At 38.5% G+C, this 16,268-nt stretch overlaps 1 protein-coding gene across 9 annotated transcripts in view; it reads right to left on the bottom strand.

Moving 5' to 3' along the window:
* TTC17 (tetratricopeptide repeat domain 17) overlaps window positions 1-16,268 on the bottom strand; it is a 56,115-nt gene that overhangs the window by 7,000 nt on the left and 32,847 nt on the right. For all 9 annotated transcript variants that reach the window (XM_086892231.1, XM_086892232.1, XM_086892230.1 and 6 more), the window contains 6 exons: window positions 4,847-5,017; window positions 4,234-4,484; window positions 3,535-3,700; window positions 1,113-1,233; window positions 636-795; window positions 75-158 (listed from right to left, as the gene is read on the bottom strand). In XM_086892231.1, the coding sequence (XP_086748357.1) occupies window positions 75-158; window positions 636-795; window positions 1,113-1,233; window positions 3,535-3,700; window positions 4,234-4,484; window positions 4,847-5,017 (953 nt within the window). The remainder of the gene's footprint in view (window positions 1-74; window positions 159-635; window positions 796-1,112; window positions 1,234-3,534; window positions 3,701-4,233; window positions 4,485-4,846; window positions 5,018-16,268) is intronic.

The raw sequence follows: 16,268 nt of genomic DNA, 5'->3' as shown, positions 1-16,268 counted from the left end.
TTCGAGACCGGATTGACCACTATGCCAGTCATGAGCAGTAAGCCCAGACTTCTCATTTTCTCCTTTACACATACCTTTTCCAAAGCTTTGGCTATTCGAGTACCAACTTGTTCTAGTGACTGTGGTGAGTAGTGGTCTTTGCCAAGGTTCTGTAGGACCTGTGGAAGAGAAAGTAAAAGTGTTTAGATGCTGGAATCTGGTAAGAGATGTCCCCTTGCTTGTCAGTTGCTTTTTTGCCTGGGTTTTTACACATGCTGTAACCTACTTCAACCTAAACATCACTGTCTATCTTGAGTTGATACTATTTGTAAAACATGATGCTATAACTCCATGGTACTGAATACTAAGAACACTAGAAAATCTAAGTATGCTGAGTTGGACTTTACTTTCACTAATTCATCCATGAGGAGCTATAAATACAGAGACACTAATGGCGTTTTAGGATTTTCCTCAGGCCAGATTGTTGATGGCTGGGAAAACATTCTGGTAAAATTTCATGCTGCACTGTTTTTAAAGTTTTATCCAGGCATTCAATCACTGAAAGTCACCTCTGGAAACAAGGCACTGAGCTAAATGCACCTTGAATCTGCCATGGTATGGCCATTTTCGTGTGACAGCCTTCAGCTCTGGCATACCTCTTTCAGTTGACTTTCTCCAGTGTAATGTAAGCTGGCCCGACTAGAGACACCTTGCAGGTGGTCCAAAGTATGCATACTGGCTGGGAGATTTGGGTTACAAAGGGGCTCCATGGCTGGCTCCTGCAGCTGTGTGGCAAAATCAATGTGTTCTGTAATGCTACAAATGTCATAAAACAAGTCAAATTAGTTAAGAGAATAGGTCATTAGAAAGCTCTCTAGTGAAAGTAAACTGCCCAGAACTTGGCAGAATCTCATTTGAGCAGCTTAGGAAGCAAGAGAAACTGGTTCTTTTATCTGCACTTGCACTTTTCAAGTCTAACCAATGAAATTACACATGGTGTTTTCAAACTGCTAAGAAATCCTGGCAGTTCTTTCTTACTAACATAAAATCGTCCGTTTACACACACTGAAGACCATGTAACTGTCCTGCTTTGAGTAAGTAACTCACTAAGGACTCATATCCAAGATACTCACTCAATGTTCTTAGCAGAAACAGCAAGCCACGTGCTGGCCACTGTTGTAAGCTCGACCCTGCGGAGTTTCAGGCATTCATCAGGACTTGGCCAGCCAAGGCTACGGTAGTCACGCCTTTTTCCTTGAGAAAGTGAAACAAACATAGAAGAAACTTTCTGGAAGGTGAGCAGATACATCCCCTACATTATGAAAGTCACTGTCTTGCAGACACATTTCTTTAACAACATTCCTGAATCTAAATGGAGTGAATGGTACTGATAGTCTGCACAGACAGAACCAGATTGTGCACATGACAAATTATCAGATAAAGTTTCAAAACCTGTTTCATTACACCTTTTTCCAAAACTACAGATTAAAAACAATTGTCAATCTTGTTTACAGGTAATGTCTCTACTTAAATTCCCTTAAACTTAATTTGTGAGTCATCATTAATGTTTTACAGCTACAGTTAAAAACTAATAAAAGTTGATTGGTCTATCTGTTGACAATTCCAGGCAAAAAATACTGCTACTACTGTTCAATGAGTGTTGTCTAAGACAGTGGTTTTACTGTATTCTTACACTCAAGATAGAAACCTTCCTGAAACTATTTAACAATTACACTTCAGCTCTCCCATTTTGCAGAGAACCAAAGCAAGGCAGGGAAAGGTTAAATAATTAGCTTTATTTTAACAAACAGATCACTGAGAGAAACGTGAACCTGGTCTTCACACCTGAACTAAAGCCTACAATAATCTTTCCCTCAAGTTTAGTGGATACTGTATCAAGTCCTAGGAAACTGGTCTGTGTTAAATGTTAGGAAACATTTTTCTCTCATATCAGAAACATCCAAAGTATTTGGAACATAAGAAAAATTTACTATAGCAGTAGATTTGCACAGTGGGAAGCCAAGTTTAACAACATGCCAGTCATTCAAACCAGCTATGTAGACAATATTTCAGTATTTATTTATAGTTACATGAAATTTTGCCCATTTGGATGCAATTCCTATTTCTCATCCATGTTATAGTAAACCACTTCATCATATTTTGCAAATAATGAACAAGTCTGCAATACCATGTATTTTGTAAAGTATTGTGATAAAAGGGAAATTAATTTCAAGATAGAGAGGGACATTTCAAAGGGAAATTATCAGTTCTCATCATCACCACTGTGAACTATCTGATTGCAAGTTCTTATTGGCATGAACAGCAAAGGACATAAAGAGGTATGGAAATGCTACAGAGACAGTTCGGTAGTCTGGGAAGGAGTGAAACACAAGACATGTACCATCATTCCTTCGCTCTACCAAGAACTCCCCAGGTGACCTTTAATTTGTTACTCAAATTTTGATTATTTAGTTCTTGCAAAGAGTTTACCAGCAGACCCTGCCTCACAGGAATGTTGGGAAGATTACTTTACAATCAAGGGATGCTATGTAACAAAGCCACAAAGTAACTCAGAGGGAAAGAAGATAAAACATTGAGGAAAGGACAGGTGTGTGCTCACAAATGATATTTTCATGTATTCCTTCCCCCTCCCATGCCAAATTTAAATATTTAATTCAATAACCTACATTTGTCAGTTGCTAAAAAAAGGAGGTTGTTAAAGATTTAATGTAAAAGCCTTCAAAATGTGAAATCACTTTCCAGGTCATTAAATCGTCAAGGACTAAGATGCATTGTAGAACTTTGCTTACACATCAGTCCCACAACATTAAGATTTTAGCTTCACTGAGAGGTAAGACAAGAAGTATGGGGGTCAGTTACTTGGGTTTTATTCTTTGGCATCATATTAACAGATTACTCTCCAATTCCTCTTATTCAAGAAGCAAAAACTCCATCTGCCTCTCAAAATCTCATCTGTGTTGGTGCAAAACTTACTCTTCTGTAGCTATAGTGTTTTGGAAGACAGTCTCTAAGTTTTCTCTTATAATATCACTGAACAATTATAGCAGAACACTTGATTTTTATTTATTTACTTCATTTCTATTAAACTAAGCTTTCAGCTTTTTCTCTTTAAGCTGTATGTCTCATGTTTAGGCAGAAGTCAGAATAAATTCTTATTCTGTATCCTGATAAACTAACTCCTCTGCCCATTCAATTTATCAAAAGAGATCACCAAAGTCCCCTCTCTCTTTCACAATTTCTACTCACAGTATCTACCTCTTCCATTCTCCACTCTCACCACCTCATCCCCAGAAGTTCAGGAAATTATCTATTAAGTTTTCATTCAACACATAAAGCTAGGCTGCACTTCATCAAGAAGGTGCAGATAGAAGAGATTTCTTATTTTTCTATCTAGAAAGGAACATTTCACTATGTAGTTTTTGTGATGTTTATTTTCAGTAATAAAGCAGTGTAATTCAAGGCTACAAAGGAAAAAAAAATCATGGTAATACAAAAGCTGCAAATTATTTTCTTTCTCTAGAAGCAGCAGGTTACCTATTGGTCCAGGAGAAGGTATCTTTGGTCCACTGATCTCTAGAGCAGTTTGGTAAAAGTTTTCATTTTCTGCATTAGTCCCTTCTTCCTCATTTCTCCCAGCTGGCTCCTGGAGATCCAAGCTTTCCGCTTTCGGTTTCTTTAAACGTTTGACCTGAAAAGTGATCTACCAAAAAAACAGTATTGGGCAAGGTTAACAGTAAGAAACACCACAACTCTTACCAGCTCCAATGCACTACTTGTTTTAGCCCAAAGATGTTACAGATGAGATCTTTGTCTCACTCCTTTCCTCCCCATCTCAACACATTCTCAAAGCCTGCTCCCTTTCACTGCATCAAACTGAGCAACTTCTGACCTCCAACACAGGAGAAAATCAATTTAACTGCTGGAGAACTGAAAGGCATTTTTCATTCTCTATTTTACTGGTAACATGATGACAAGAGGGATTTCTGTGTTTTCATGCTAACCAGAACTTAACAGGTTAAAATCTTTCTTTTTTTTTTAACTGTGAGCAAGAAGTTGGTAATGCATTGAAACTACTTGTTCATTTCACACCAGCCATCAATGACTACATCTTTTAGGCTTATAGGGGAATTTCACAGATCTGTATCTCCCAATGTTAAACCGCCTGAACTGTTCTCATCTTTCCCTTGTCCACAACATTTAGTACAAGACTTAAGTAAACTCATTCAAACTTACCCATTCAGCTTCATCATCATCACCACAGTCTCCAAAACAGGAACTAGCAAGTCCATCCTGAGATCCCTTCTTCAGGACCCGGATTCCCTGCAAGTCCATCCGACGACCTTTTACTTCCAGTGCCCCTTCAAAAGCTTCTTGAGGCCAAGAATTTTCAAACTCATCCACCAAAGCCAGCATCTCTTCAGACATCTGATTGTCTTCTAAACCCTCCACTCCTTCTGAACCGTTGCTCTCTGCAGTGACTGTGTCTAAGAGGGAATACCATAAAAAACTTCAAAAATTATTTTCCCTCTGCTTTCACAAATTGTACAAAAAGAATCTTTTCTGTGACCTGACTTTTCCACTTGCACAATCCAGGTTATCACTGACTATTCACTGCACACTGCAAAAACAGACAACTAGTCAATGCAGACCTCCCCACTGCAAATAAGCATCCCTGTTGGGCTTGGAGAAGAATGGTGAAGATGAGCAATGATGTTGCTCAGAGGTTACTTCTTCCTTTATGGATAGAGAGGGGAAAACACAGGCTCTCAGTGGAAAACAGACAGCTCTTCTGAAAAATCTAGAAGCCATTTCATTTGCCAGACCTGATTTGGTAAGGCTGACTTACTTTCCAGTCTCAGGAAGGAGGGATCTCTTGCTGAACTCTGAGTAAGGACTTCTGGATCTTCTGTACCTCCCTCAGAGTGTCCTTCTGTCACTGCTGTAGCTGACTCATAGTGGTTGTCAAAGTATTTCTCCTTGCCATAACTGCCATCTGGATTTTTCTCATGACAGTGGCCTGAAAGAGAGAAATTTACTGATATACCATGAGAGAAAGCTCCTCCTGGATACAAGTGCAGAAGCTGTATTGTGGAAGCTACCATCTTCCAGTTTTCTGTGGATTTTCTATGTTTTGCATCTGTGGATTAAAAGAATAATTCTAGAAGCATGAAAGACTTCATTCAGTGATAAAAAAACTGGTCTGCCCATTGACAAGGGTGATCATGTAAAGCAGTTACAGGAAACTATGTTGTTAGGTATATGCTGTGAACTACTAATGCATGAAAAATCAGCTACTTTTCAAGGGAAGGTTGCACAGGAGATGAGAAATTACTGTGTGTTGGCAGTCACTCCAATAAATACGCCCAACACATGTTTTAGTGGCAATGCACCATATGAGGTGTTTGCCCGCCACATGAACTTCCACTTAAGACACAATGGTTACCATGCTTGTGTGCAAGAGAAAAAGGGCCAAGGCAGACTGATCTGGCAATGCCAGACTGACCTTCTATGCCAGCAACAGACAGCATGTGGGTACAACTAGCTTGTGAAACAGAAAGACAAAAGTGAAGAGCATTAATCTGTGCAAAAAATCAGAAGTTTAAACAGCTGAAAATTTAATATCTATAGATTATAAGTTCACATTCCACCAAATGCAAAGATCTAGGAACAGCATTGGAAAAAATCCAAAGGTAGAGTCAGTAATAAGCAGAAATAAAAAAGCACACACTTGCAACAGTAGCCTTTGAGCACCCTTCAGTACCACATAAGCATTCAGACAGTTTAAAGGGTGGCCACCTGCATCTTTGTAACAATACTTTTGATAATAAGTACATTTTAACTACAGACCCCAGATTTTTTAATACTAATTACTTTCCACAGCCAGAGGTGCTTATGACACAATTCTCCACACGTGTGAGAGGATGGGAACTGCCCTGAACCCCAAGGTGCACCTACGGGGCTGAGACATGAACTGGGGGCGCTGGTCTCACCACATGGGAAACCCGTGCCCACTGCAAAATACATATTCCATGTCCACAGCCACTCAGTCTAAGCTCCTCTCACACCCTTCCTTCCTTTATTTCAATCACTTGTGACTGAAAATAGTACACACAAATGAATTAAGAAGCGCACAGCTGAATAAAAGAAAAATTAAATGCAAGATTCTCAAGTACATTCCCCATTCTACCTTCTCTGAGCGCAATTGTACTTCTCCATGCTTATAGGAAGCATTATTTTTTTCAACCAGCAGCACAAAATAACAAGAATGTGAATAAAGTAGATCAGTGACCCCTTTCTACTTCACACAGTGATCCCAACATTACAAAAGAATAACTTCAGGTTTTACTCCTTTATCAGTCCAGTGGGATGAGAGGATGGTTCTAACTCTCATGTAAAGGTAACTTGTTCCACTGCTTCTCTGCAAAGTGAAACTACAGCTTTTAGCTCTCTGCTTCTCCATCTGGGAACACTCAGGTGTCGTATCTGGAGGAGAAAGCAGACTAGTATTTTCTCTGTGCGTGTGATCAAAATCAAAGAAATTAAACTATATTTATAAATACTTCTGGAAAACTATTTCTTGCTCTACCTTGTCTGCTGTATGTAAGACAATAAATGTTATGAGTAAATATATAAAACAGAAGTAGTTAACTTCATGAACTCTTCTAATATCTACCATACAGTTATATTCAGCCTTTCATACTCAGCAGTCGATTCTTTCATCAATCCCCTGCCCAACTCTCCTATTCTGCCAATAAAAAATGTATTGGTTTCATAAATAAACCCCAAAAAACAACAACAAAAACCCAAACAAATAACAAAAAAACCCCCACCAATCATTCAGTATATGGAGTGCCTCATGTTTAATTACGAGAAATGGTGCACTTATAATAACACCTAAGCTGCTCCCACCTGACATCATGCCAGCCTGATTTCAGTGCAAGTCAGGTGCTTCTCAGAAATGTGATGACCACAATTCCCTGTGCTGAGGATCCACTCATTGTTAGTATAAAGAAAGAAGCAGACAACTATTTTTGATTGAAATAAAAATGCCAAAAATAATTTAAAAGGCTGGAAAGCACAAGCAGAAGGAAAAAAAATTGATGGCACTTAAAATGGTACTTAACACCAACTCTGTTAATATTAATTTACAAACACTGACAGCTAAAAACAGACTAGATGACTGTGCTGGCTTTCTTGGGATCTGAGAGCTGCTATATATGGAAACCTGAGTGACCTAATTTTTTCAAATTGCTGCTTTTGGTTGTCTGATGTTGCTGGAGACAAAAATGCTAGCTGAAAAACCAGTGAAACCAATAAAGTGAGTGAACTGTGAAGCTGCTGGTACCGAAACACTGCAACTCAGAACTGCATAGCTTCTGTCAGCCAGATGCCTGCAGCCCACCAGGGAAGTACAGTGGGGAAGAGTGTGAGACCAGCAAGGGAACAACACAGCTCCAAACTCCAGGCACATTTTCTGTCTGTAGAACTTTGGCTGTATCCCTGAAATGCTTCCAGCACCTTCGTTGTGCTAAGGCAATTTTTTGCCCAATGTGAATACACTTGTACAGCATTAGCACAAACCAAATTTTAAATATTGGAAAGATTTGCTAGATTATCCATCCCATTTTCATGATTTTCAGGACCCCTCTCAAATGTCCACTAAAGCTGTGATAACTACTGCAGTTGGTAGGGCAGAAAAACCCTAGACAAAAACTCAGTCTCAAGTTGTTTAAGAATGGGGTGATTCTGAACTCTTAAGTAGAAATCCAGTTAGCATAAGGAGGGAAGCACCCGGAGCGTTGGCATCTGTCACAAGGAAGGAGAAATATTAGGAGGGAGAAGCATTGCAGCAACTTAAAACTTGCTCCATATATGAATAGATAACAAATCTGAACCATATTTAATGTTGTCACATTTCTCAGAAAAGTCACACCTGGAAACCATTATGAACTTTCCTGGTGCTATGTGCTGGGGGTTTTTTTTGGTTTTTTTTTTGTCTAAGAGCAAATTTCTGTCAATTAGGTGACCCCAGATGCTCAAATTGAAAGCGACTCACCTAAGGCAAGGAAAAAAATGTGGGAAATATGGAAAAGAGGAAAGATAAACAACACCCCCAGAGTATCACATGGAAGTGCTGCACCTTAAGTAAGGTCTTTAAAGTAATCAGACCTCACCATTAAATAAGGCATTGATTGTTCTAAAAATATAAATTAACTGTATCTGTTTGTTACTTGTGGTACATCTGGCAGAGAGAATGAGGCCTCATTAAGTATTTTCAGTGTTTGATTCCTATATACCAACTAAAGATATACGATTTGGTGTCATCAATAGCATTAGAAATAAAAACTAAAATTATCTCCAAGTGTCTTTGGTCAGCACAATATTTTTACTGACATTTAGTTCTTTGTCACTGCAGAACCTGCAAAATATGGCATTCCCAACTCCACCACCTATGTTCCAACATCCTAGGTTTATGAAAATTATTGGGTCCTAACTTGTAATGTTATAGGGACTAGTTCCCTTAGAATTATTTTGGTACATATTTAGAAATTACAATGGCAGAATAATGCCTCAGAACTGAAAGTCAAGTAATTTTAAATTTAGGTACTGATTTTTTTTTCTCTACCATTTGGAATAAACAGAGCTGCATTATCTCTTGAATTATTACAGGAGTCAAGGACTGTTGCTGTAGCCAGTGACTTGAATTAGGTTAGGCAAAATGCACATTATCTGGAGATATGTGTCACTTAAATGTTTTGCCTCTTTATGGGTAAACACAGCCAACAGAGAACTGTACTTAATACAGATGTAAGTCAGCCTAATACCTGAGTTGTCAGAGTAGAGAACAAACTGAAACCAAGCCACTAACAGGAGTTATTAACTCCATACTTATTTTTTATGAACGCTTAAAACTAGCATTCCCCATAGTGAGATTCAGTAAAGACAGGTGTTTTTTTTTTCCTTTTTACAGCAGGAATGACATATCACTGAGCTCAGTGGAAATAAGTTTCAATCCCTGAATGCAGATGAACAGTCTCATCTACAGACATCTCAGCAGCAGTGCATCAATAAAGAGTCTTCTCTTTTGCTAGTCACTGCTTACACAGATGCAGAGACACGTAAGTAAAAGGGGTGGTGTATTACCACCATACATATGTGAAAGGGCAATGATGCTGCTCAGAGGTTACATAAAGAATTTGGGTGTGCTCACTACTTGAGTGACACTGTATATTTACAATTAGGCTAAAATATATTCATTACAGAAATTAAACTGAAACCCACCACATCATCACCCATCACTTTTACAAAACCTGTTTTGTTCAGTGCTTTGTGTCACAGGCAATATAATTTCACAGGGTTTATAAAAATAATCTAGAATGAGAGAATTTACCTACTGGAACCTTTTGTGCATCTAGAACTACTGGGATCTCAGCCATCAACATTTGGGCTAACTGAGCCCCTTAAGAACTGTCTTACTTTCTGCACCACAGTGACTCTCTTGCAATCTTACATTAAGCCAGGCAGTGTCACAGGGAAGTGCTGTTTGGGAGACCATCCTCTAGACAACATAAAAACATGAACTTTGACTTTCATGGCAATGTTAACACTGGTGATTAACACACTGCATACTCTAATTATCTTGATCTTTCAAGGTGACCATGGTAATTTCCTATTCAGAGACATCAACAGCAACCATGTTATTCCAATCACATACAAACATATATTTGATGGCAAAGCATTTGCTAAGGGAAAAAATCCAAGCCACTTATTTTGAGTATTTTGAGATTTATGAGTTTTAAGAGCAGTAAGATGAGCAGTAACTACAGAAGAGATCTATCTTTAGCAGCTATTGTTGCTCTGCTTACCTTAATCATAAGTTAACATGGTTCTATTTAGATTTTGCTCTAAAATTAATGCAGTCCTTTTCTTACTGTTTTAATGAAAAAATACATATTTATACTTCAAAATGTATACTCCCATAATTGAGCTCTGAAAGCAGAAACTACAGAACCCTTAGGACTGAACAGGATTGCCATCAAAAATGTTACAGGAAGGTCACAGGCCATAACTGCTGAAATGTACAACAGAAGAAGCAATACCAAAGGAATTTGTTGCTCTCCACACACACAAGCATAAAAAAATACAACTGAAGAATATGCAGTTAAGTTTTAGTGAAAAATTATCACCAAAGTGATAGAGCAGGTAGGTAAAAGGAGATGCAAACTAGAAGTTTTAATTAGAATTAGTTAGTTGTGCAATACAGATCTGTGAATGTTTGCTAGGTCTGTATTTAGCTCAAGAGAAATACACCAGATGTACCACATATCCCCTGTGCACTACAGGACCCAGGAACCATACAAAGCAGATGGGCAACCTATATCTGCAGAAGCATAAAACACTTCACAGCCTTGCTGATGACTTGAAAAGCAACCAGGCCAAGCAGTGGTCAGTTCTGCTCTCTCTGAACCCAACACTACCACTCCTGATTTCAACCACGCACGACTCAACCCCAGAACAGGAACACCAGTGGACCCCCAGTGCCTTTTACAGTTGTAGCACACTGGATGAACCACGTAAAATCTACCACCCACATATCAACACAGAGTCTATTCTGGATATCAAAAGATTGCAGGAAGTTCCCTCTCTGATGAAGTAGCTGTATGGGTACTGGAAAAGAATGAGGAGTGTAGTGCTCAAATTCTAAACTAAGCTTTTAGTGCGTTTTCTCTCTACACACACTGTTAATTTTTAGCTTTCTCTTTTAATATAAATCCTCCTTTAAAAAGCCAGAACTTACAGGACAAAAATAAACATTTTCAAAGGACAGGACAAACTACTATTTGAAAAAGTGAAGTATTGAAAACAAATAATCCAAAGCAAAATTATTTTAAAAGCTGATTTTCATAAATTCCTCCCTTTGATAGCCAGTGGCCCTTCTTCAAAGATGATGAGAGGCATGCTCAAAAAGGAATAGTCAAAGAAAACACTACATAAAAAGCTTTCATTTGATGCATAGCAAACCCCAGGATGATAATTTATGCCATCAAAATTTAGACAGAAGCACATAATATGAAGCATACAGAAGTTCTTCCTTTTTTATTATTTATTCCAACAACAGTTTCCCAGTGAAGAGGTTTATATGGTAACACTGTTGTCACTCTAGAAGTTTTAAAATCTGATTTGTAGCAAAAAAGCTGCCTCTAAATTGGCTAAGCTATAGATTTAAAGGTTATCTCTTTGTCTCATCACAACAGCTCTGATTAAACCTTTCAAAACATACAAATGGCAACAATACATAACCAGATTTCTTGATCATATTGAGAGAAATACCTCACCACTGCATAACAGACCAGTCCCTGATGAACAGATACAAAAATTCTCCTTATGAAATATAAAGAAGTAATAAATAAAAAATGGGAAAAAAATTAAAGAGAAAGACAAGCCTATTTAAAGTAGAACATAATGGAGTTTAATAAGGGACACACATGCAAAACATCCTGAAGAATTCAGTAGGCTACTCTATAACAGAGCAGAAAATGTCAATCTTTCTCCCAGCATCAGGGAGGGGAAAATCAAAGGGATTGACTACCTAAAGCCTTCACTTGCCACCCACTAAAATAGGAGCTTATTTTTTTCATGATTCACATCTAGAAGCAGAAACTTGCTCTATGATGCCAGGAATAGGGCCTAAAGCATAGAAACATATAAATATCTAAATGTAACCCCCCCAATCCTCTCAGTGAATGAAAGAAGACTAGAAAATGTCTCTTTCAGAGGACCTAGTTTCTATGTATAGAGTACAAAGGTAAGTAGCCCTCCAGTCTGAATTTCAGTCTGTGACGTAAGGATAATGATTTTTTTCTGCTCGTTTGTTTTGGGGAAAGAGAGAAAAAAAGCAAGAGAAATAAGCACATAAAAGTCTGAAGACAAAGGCTTGTCCTCAGTGGCCTCTCCTTGGGCCATATTTTTTTACTGTAGATAATAATTACTTATGAATTTCTTAACAGTAAACACTGACCCGCAGTAGATCACAACATAAGGCTTGTTATGAATATTAAGTTACTAATATTTAGATCCCTGTAAATGATACTATTCTGAAACCTGTTTATGATTAAGCTGAAGAAAATGCTTAGTTTAAGTATCAACTAGTGTAAGCAAAGCCTACAGTGGCCTGCATTTTTGTGCTCTTTCTAGTCTTTCCTCTTTTCCACATGTCTGTTATGCTAAACATCACATATTTTTTAAATCCTGCTAGATCCTAAGTATCTATGAACTCAAGTCTAGAAAGGACTTGAAGTACAACAGTAACCTTCTACTAAGAAATGGCATCATATAGTTGAACTCTACGAGAGTTAATACAAGAGTTGCTCAAACAGCAAACCAGTGTTAACTAGTCAGGTAGGCTTGTCCCTTACCAATCTAAGAGGGCTTTCAAGTGCTTGGCAGTTTGCCTGACAGGGCACATTCTACACAAATCCATTAAAAAGCAGAACTGTTGCTGTAAATAGGATTAAAAAAAATAAATTCCTGGTGTTGATGGTTGTGATGATCAAGATTAGCCTTTTCTTAAGTAAGGAACAGAAGGTTATGTTTGACAAGAATACTGCCGGCCACTCTAGATTAGAATTCAGCAAGAAAACACTCTCCTCACACTGCCAGAACAGTACAAAGCCATGGAATAGTTACTGCAGAAAGAATAAAAATTTTTGGAAGAATGTCCTTTCTCCCCAAAACGGTTACATTCAGAAGCTTCAATCTCTTCTAGGGAAATGCTGAACTGTCCTAGTTTCAGTCTCTAGTAACCAGAACAGATGATAGATTTTAAGCTTTGAGGACAGTCAGAGCACAACACAAACTCAGATGAACCAGGCAACCAACCTTAAAAGGAAAAAACAAATCAATAAAGCAGACAGATCAGGGGTAGTTAAGTGCCTGGCACTCCATGGCTCAGCGTGCAGTGCTCATTTTAATCTGAGCACATGGCATTGCATGCTGCTTCAAGACAACTGCCACATGACTCATTACAGGCTGAGGCCACACATCACCACTTTACAAGTTCTCATATTTAAGCCAAGTTAATACAGGCTTCAAGGTCTCAGCCAGCTGCTAATCACACTAAACTACACATTGTCACTTTTCCCATATGTGGGGACCACTTGTTCTTTTCTCTTCCAAACATGCTTTAACCAACTCACTAATCCAGTGTGTACAGCTCATCTAGGAACATGTCTGTGAAACTGCATCTCCCTGCAGATGTAGCTGGGGAATTACTACTGCTCCTAAAAAGGCTGTTGAACATATGCAGTTGTTGGAACTTTTTTAATAGGTCCAGCTCTAGGTGGTGCATCCAATTAAAGTTCAGTAAGAAATTTTAGCAGCAGCATGTTAAGTAACTGCCACAGGCAAAGACAGCCTCTCAAACAGAAAGGAAGACACAGAGAGTCACAAATTTCTCATTTTTCTCTACATTATTGTCACAGAAAAGCACCACAAGAGAAATGTCAATCTGATAACTGGAGTATCAACTTTTGAAAATTTAATTGGAGAGAGAATCTTTTCCCTTCATGCAATGCCTGATGTTTCTCCTCGTCCTACATGAACGTGTAGCTGTTGCTCAAGTAAAGGAAAGATCCAGGTAACATATGAAGAAGAATCTTTTGCACTGTAAAGGCAGATAAAAATGAGAAATGTCATATTACATTTAGTTTAATACTGTACTGCTTTTTCTTAATGCTGAATGGTTTTGCATCAGTAAACTCTCCCTGAATTCCCCTAGTTCGAAATTCCCTTCCACAGTGCAATTCTCATTTCCTTAGTAATTCCAACCAGCAGCTGAGGCCAAGATTTTCTCCTCTCTCTTCTGCTAGCCAATGGCCTTCTGATCTTGGGAAAAGATAGAATGGATACAGAACACTAAATTTTGCAGGCATATCATTCTTAACAGAGCATGATGCAAAGTGAGACTGGTGGCTGTTGGGAGAAGCTGTCAGGTACACAGCCATGCAGGAAATAAGCAGGCCATGTATATAGGATAGCAAGATATACTTTGCACGGTGAAAGAAGCTGCAGAACAAACTCACCCATTAGCATATTTAACACATGCAAAAGAGAATGACATTTGAGCAACAAAGATATACTTAAGGAATCAAGCATTGTTCACAGAAACCTTTAAGATTCTTAATGGCTTTCCAGCAAGCAGCAGCTTGGAAGTAATGTGAGTAAGCAGTGGGTACACAGCCTTTGGATACTGGTTTAGCTAAAAGTGCCACATTCAACGTAGTACCACGCTCTTCAATTTCTCAATTTAAGAATCTCAATCTATACATTTTTTACATAGTTTTGACACAAAAAATACATGGAAAGGAAAGACAGGTTTCCAAGTGAGGCACAATGATATTAGGGAAAGATCATTCACCTTCAAATTCCTTCAGCCACTCAAGAGACATTACATGAAGACTTTGCAGGGAAAAGCATGATTTATAAATCAGGCTCCAAGGAGTGAAAAGTACCAAGAAGACTGCATCTGGTCAGGTATTTTCAAGATCACATCACTAATATTCTAAGCTTACTGCAGCAAAAGCGGACTGTGAGAGCTGCTTCTTCCCTTACTGGGCTAGTGGTGCAGAAACAGTAGCACAAACCCACAATAATTGGGTCACATTTTTCTCACAGAGCACATTCTCACATTGATTTCTCCAAGATCTTCCACTCAGAAGCACATCTGGTGTTTCCCAATACCCTCACTCCCCAGGGATGTTGGCTTCCACCAGGACAAAAAGCAGACCTCCTTCTCCCTATCTCCCACCTGCTGGCATTCTCCAAGATGTTTTCACTCTACACAAGTACAATTTAACCTCCTCTTACTCCTTTAACACTACAGAGCCCAAATATGGTGACCTAGAGTCCACCTGTGTGGCACCCACCAGACCTTTCACATGGATGGTCACTGTACAACCTTCGCTGCCATAGAAGCCTGACTGCCAGAGGAAGAAAGAATCCAGCTTGATTTTCAGATTCCAGGTGCAGCTTGCAGGGTGAACAACAGGCACACAGGTGCACTCCTGTGCATGTACAGGGCAGCAGTAAGCAACTGAGTATTTAACTTTGAAGGATAACAATGATCTTGGAACTGCCACTGTTTCACAAAGAACCCACTTTATGCTACTCCTAAACGACCATGGCAAATAATTGCCATGATGTGCTTCTGAGAGCTCTGACAAGCTGTTCATGTGCTTCACAGAATTCTGCTTGTTGTTTAAAAACCCTACTGGTGTTGACTCTTCTGTTCATACAGATGAACTTTACCATAAGGCAAGAGAGAGAGTAAAAGCAACAGAGAAACAAATGGTCACAGATTTCACCCCTTTCACTAACTCCAAGATAAATAAGAGTACTAATATATGAAGTATTCTCAATAAGGTTCTGCCTTCTATTCTTAGAATTCTGCCTTCTAATATGCGTATCAAGGTGGGAAAAAGCTGAATTTTAAACATACAGAAGTGCTCAGTTCAGAATCCCATATAATTGGTATAGATTCTGGCCTTTTGCTTCAACTAAAACACAATTAAATTCTGAGCTAAACTCAATACCCTTTGTTCCAAGAGTAAAAATCTTAGCGGATGTTTATTCCATTAACATTAATGTAACACCATTAACACTGTAAGTGGTAAGTATTCCTTGGAAGAACAAAATACAGCAGCTTGAGAAGGAGGAAACTACTTTTACAATAACAATGACTAAAAGGACCTCATGCTACAGGAAATGGAACAAAAGTTTAGCAGTCTCTTTTGCTGAGACTATCAAGTCAGTCATAACTGGTAGGGAAAGCTGAGTTAAGTGAAAGGTGCATTTATAAAATGCAAAGTATTTCACATCCCTGTGTCTTAACATACTATAGTAAAGAAAATTATGTGATGCTTTTGCTTAATGTTTTTGTATCTCAAATCACTAAAGGGACTTGAGGTGATTGTAGCTGTCAAACTTGTGTCAGAGGCTTAAACTGGGATGTTGATTTAAGGAAGTTATTTAATCTGTCATAAGCTTACTATTAGAGTTTCAAGCAGAGATTCTCCTTTCAGGTCAACCTCTCCCCTTTAGGTCAATTTGCTTAAAGATATAAGCTTATTAACTGTAACTTCCTTTAACTTGTAAGAACGTAAGTGCTGGGGGATAAAGGGAAATCCATACACACATAAGCTGAAGCACCTTTTCCATGTTTTATTTTAAGGGGAAATAGATGGAATAAACCAGGAGTTTTGGTTCCATGT

The sequence above is a fragment of the Cyanistes caeruleus genome, chromosome 6 (assembly GCF_971803275.1).
Source record: "Cyanistes caeruleus chromosome 6, bCyaCae1.hap1.1, whole genome shotgun sequence".
Lineage (NCBI taxonomy): Eukaryota > Metazoa > Chordata > Aves > Passeriformes > Paridae > Cyanistes > Cyanistes caeruleus.
This window is presented reverse-complemented; position numbering and strand designations above follow the sequence as displayed.